Source organism: Gossypium arboreum, chromosome 7 (assembly GCF_025698485.1).
Source record: "Gossypium arboreum isolate Shixiya-1 chromosome 7, ASM2569848v2, whole genome shotgun sequence".
In the NCBI taxonomy this organism is placed as follows: Eukaryota; Viridiplantae; Streptophyta; class Magnoliopsida; order Malvales; family Malvaceae; genus Gossypium; species Gossypium arboreum.
In genome coordinates, this window is record NC_069076.1 from 11,473,091 (window position 1) to 11,477,149 (window position 4,059).

General features: G+C 44.1%; 1 protein-coding gene across 1 annotated transcript; it reads right to left on the reverse strand.

Moving 5' to 3' along the window:
* Positions 1 to 1,047, reverse strand: LOC128295390 (uncharacterized). The gene has a single exon (XM_053030956.1). The coding sequence runs from the start codon at positions 1,045 to 1,047 to the stop codon at positions 1 to 3; it is 1,047 nt and encodes a 348-aa protein (XP_052886916.1).
* Between the last annotated feature and the right edge of the window lie 3,012 nt (positions 1,048 to 4,059).

The window sequence follows — 4,059 nt, forward strand, 5'->3', positions numbered from 1 at the left end:
TCAATTAATAGCATCACTTAAAACTAATTCATGGATCTCTTTGGGATAGTCCACGCTAAAATCCATGATACAACAATTATTATCCTTAACCAGCTTACACAACCGGTTCGCTACTTTATTACAGCATCTAGGAGCCCAAACAAAATTGAAAAAAGAGAAATTACAAAGGCTAAGAAGCCGTAAACAATAGCCCATCGTAGTCAAATCAGTGCTTTTTTTGTTGAAACGATTAACTAAATTCGCACAATCAGATTCCACTACAAGTTTGTCCCATCCGTTGGTCCTAGCGAAATTAATGCTTTCATCCAGTGCCTGCATCTCAGCCCATTCAATCTCCAATTCTTTATTAACTCTCCCCATTCTTCCTCCGAGCACGAAACCATCAGCGTCCCTGGCCACCAAACCAAAACACATATACTTGCCAACAACAGTAGCGTCGAAGTTAATTTTGACCGTACCCGGACTCGGCTTTGTCCAAACTTTATCCAACCTCAGTCTCGGCAACATTGGGGTCGCCACCAAGTTAAAAATATGAAAATCATGGCTTAAAGACGCTGCTCTCTCCCAGGTAACTTTGGCCCCGTCCTCCACTCCCCGAAATATCAAATTATTCTTGCTGTTCCAAATGTTCCAAAGAACAGTAACAAGGTCAGACATAGCAATCTTATCCAGAACGTGGGCTGCCGCTTCAAGCCAGTCGATACACCTAGAAAATTTACCCACAATGAGATTGTTGTTCAGGCCCCCGTATACCAGCACCTCCCTAGCCTTCGGGCAGTCCTTCAGTGCATGAATGAGAGTTTCCTCCTCAATACCACATCTCGGGCACAATTTGTTGAAGTCACTGTGGATGCTAGCAATTTTGTCGAACGTGGGAAGGATCTCGTGGCCCAGTCTCCAGTAAAAGATACGAATTTTTAGGAGCGTGTTGAGCTTCCAAATGAACTTCCAGAAGAATCTGTGTGGACCGTATCCAACCTGCTTGAGGATCAGCCAGGAGTAAGCCGATTTGGAGGAGGATAGACCATTAGGGTTGTGGAACCACATGCACTGGTCATCAAAGTTATTATGAATAATGGGCACATTACAAATCTGGTCCCTCAAACTCTCACCATAGAGCTCCAGGATCCTCTTTTCATTCCACCCATCCTTACTATCATTCAAGACTCACACACCTTAGTCTCGTGGACCGACCTTCTCTCAATACTGAATGGACGAACCCGACAGCCCTTCAAAACCCCAATTGTCAGTCCAAATATTAATATTTCTCCCGTTTCCAACATTCCAGCCGAAGCCCTTATGCAACACCCTAGTTGCCGTGGCGATACTTAGCCACGTGAAAGACAGTTTATCCACCCTTTTTGGGTGAAGAACATCCCCTCCTGGAAAGTATTTTGAACTCAAAACCTTGTAGCACAGTGTGTCCTTACAATGAATGAGACGCCAAACTTGTCTGCCCAAAAAGGCCACATTGAAAAGCCAAAGATCCCTAAACCCGATACCTCCCATACCCTTGGGATGGCACATACGCTCCCAAGCTAACATGTTTCAGCCACTGTTCTGTTCACTGCCCCCCCACCAAAAGCGACGCATCATAGCTTGAAGCTCCTCCAGCACCCCTTTAGGGGCCAAGAAGATAGAGAAGGCATATGTAGGGATTGATTGGAGAACCGACTTAACAAAAATCTCCTTTCCACCATTAGAGAGAAAGCGTTTCGACCAACTGTTAATCCTATTAGCAGTGCGGTCCAGGATGTCTTTGAAAGCCCCAGACTTCTTTTTACCGACCGGTATAGGAAGCCCCAGATAACCATCCAACTTTACGACCACCCTCATCTTGAGCAGGCTACTCGTATTCATCCTCTGGGCTAGGGGCGTATTTGGACTGAAACACACCATTGACTTTTCTAAATTAATGCTTTGGCCCGACATCTTCTCGAACATATTCAGGATCTGTAAAAAAGTCTCCACCTCACTACGTTTGTTCCTAACAAACAAGAGTGCATCGTCAGCGAAGAATAAATGGTTAATTCGAGGGCCATCCTTACTCGCACGGATGCCCTTAAGCTTATTAGTACTCTGTGCATTAATCAACAAATGAGAAAAAGCATCCATGCAGAAAAGAAAAAGATAAGGAGATAACGGATCCCCTTGACGGATCCCCCTTTCCGGGACAATAACATCAGTGAGGCTCATGTTGCACTTCACTCTGTATCAAACCGTGCGCACACAACACATAACCTTCTCGACCCAATCCCTCGAGAAGCCAAGCTTTAGCATAACTTTTTCTAAGAACACCCACTCCACCCGATCATAAGCCTTGCTCATGTCTAGCTTAATCACACATCCTTTGTTTGGTCCGTTTTTAGAGCTGCAGAGGTAGTGCACAAGTTCATGGGTGATCAGCACGTTATCATGGATCATCCTGCCAGGTACAAAGGCACTCTGATTATGGCTAATACAGTAGGGAAGGATCTCTTTAAGCCTATTAGCAAGGATCTCTTTAAGCCTATTAGCCAGGACTTTCAAAATGATCTTATAAATGACCCTGCAAAGGCTTATAGGACGAAAGTTAGCCATAATACACGGATCTTTTATCTTAGGAATCAATATAAGCAAAGTTTCATTAATACAGTTAACATTTTTTCTCCCCTTAAGAGTATCATGGCACAACTTTAATACATCTTGACCCACTGTCTGCCAATGATCTTTGAAGAAACTTCCCGAGATCCCATCAATCCCAGGGGCCTTCCGATGATCCATCTGATTGAATGCCCTCAAATTTTCCTCATCAGTGAACTCCCTACTCAACCTACTATTCATATCGTCAGTAACACAAGCAGGGATAAAAGAAAGATCAAGAATATCATTAGCGTTAATAGTGGATTTAAAGAGGTTGTGAAAGTAGTTCCACGCGATAGCACATATTTCAGTATCCTCATCATGCCATATGCCATGCACGTCTTGCAGCTTATCAATATTATTCTTCTTCCGACGGCCTGACGCTTTCACATGGAAATAACGAGTGTTCCTATCACCCTCCCTAAGCCACTTAGTGCGAGCACGTACGGCCCAGTACTTCTCCTCCACTTCATACAAATACCCCAACTTCCTACGAGCTGATTTGAGCAATCCAATCGTATTCTCACGATTAGACCCATCCATGATATCACTAATAGTCTTCTCCAGAAAGCTAATTTTCTTTTTCATCCTTTTATAGCGCTGATATTGCCACGGACCCGACTTTTCCGAACCGGCACCCGACTTATCCGTATAGGTGACTCTCACTTTTAGACCAGACATCGGTTATAATATCACAGGCGTCGCCTCCTTATTCCAACAGGCCTCGTACCTGAACCACGTCCTAGGGTTAGTGTTGTTATCCCTAGGCTTACTACCTAAAGTGTCCATAATGATCGCCTCATGGTCAGACTTGGATTGACGCACAATCTTAATAGTAAGAAAAGGCATGTTACCAACAAGATTCTCAGATATAAGGAATCTATCCAATCTCTCCTTAACTAAGTCAGGACCCTCCCTATTATTGGTCCACGTAAACCAACCATTGTTAGTCTTAACATCAACCAGCTCCATCTCCTCAATCAACTTACAAAAATCCTCCATAGAGCTACGCGGCTTCCTCCGTCCCCCTTCCTTCTCAGCATTATTCAGAATGGCATTAAAATCTCCCGCCACGATCAAACCCTCATTAACCGTTCCCTTCACCCTCCTGAGCATATCCCACGAAAGGTTCTTGTTATTCGGATCAGCTTGGCTATAAAATCCAGTGAACCGCAGTCGCATCCCATCATCCAAACAGACCAAGGAATCAATGTGGTATTTAGAGTAGTTTTGGATTGTCACCTTCATCCCTTCCCTCCACAAAAGCGCCAAGCCACCACTCTTCCCTTCCGCACTCACCGCAAGACATCCTTCCATCCTACACATCGTACGAATGCGAGAAAAATCGTTAGACTTAACTTTTGTTTCACATAAAAAAAACAATATCCGGGTTGTTAGCAATAAGGAGTTGCTTGATTCATGAATCGTCGCGGTTCC

Excerpts from the sequence above, each read along its gene's own strand:
- LOC128295390 (XM_053030956.1), bottom strand. The coding sequence starts at position 1,047 with ATGTGGTTCCACAACCCTAATGGTCTATCCTCCTCCAAATCGGCTTAC.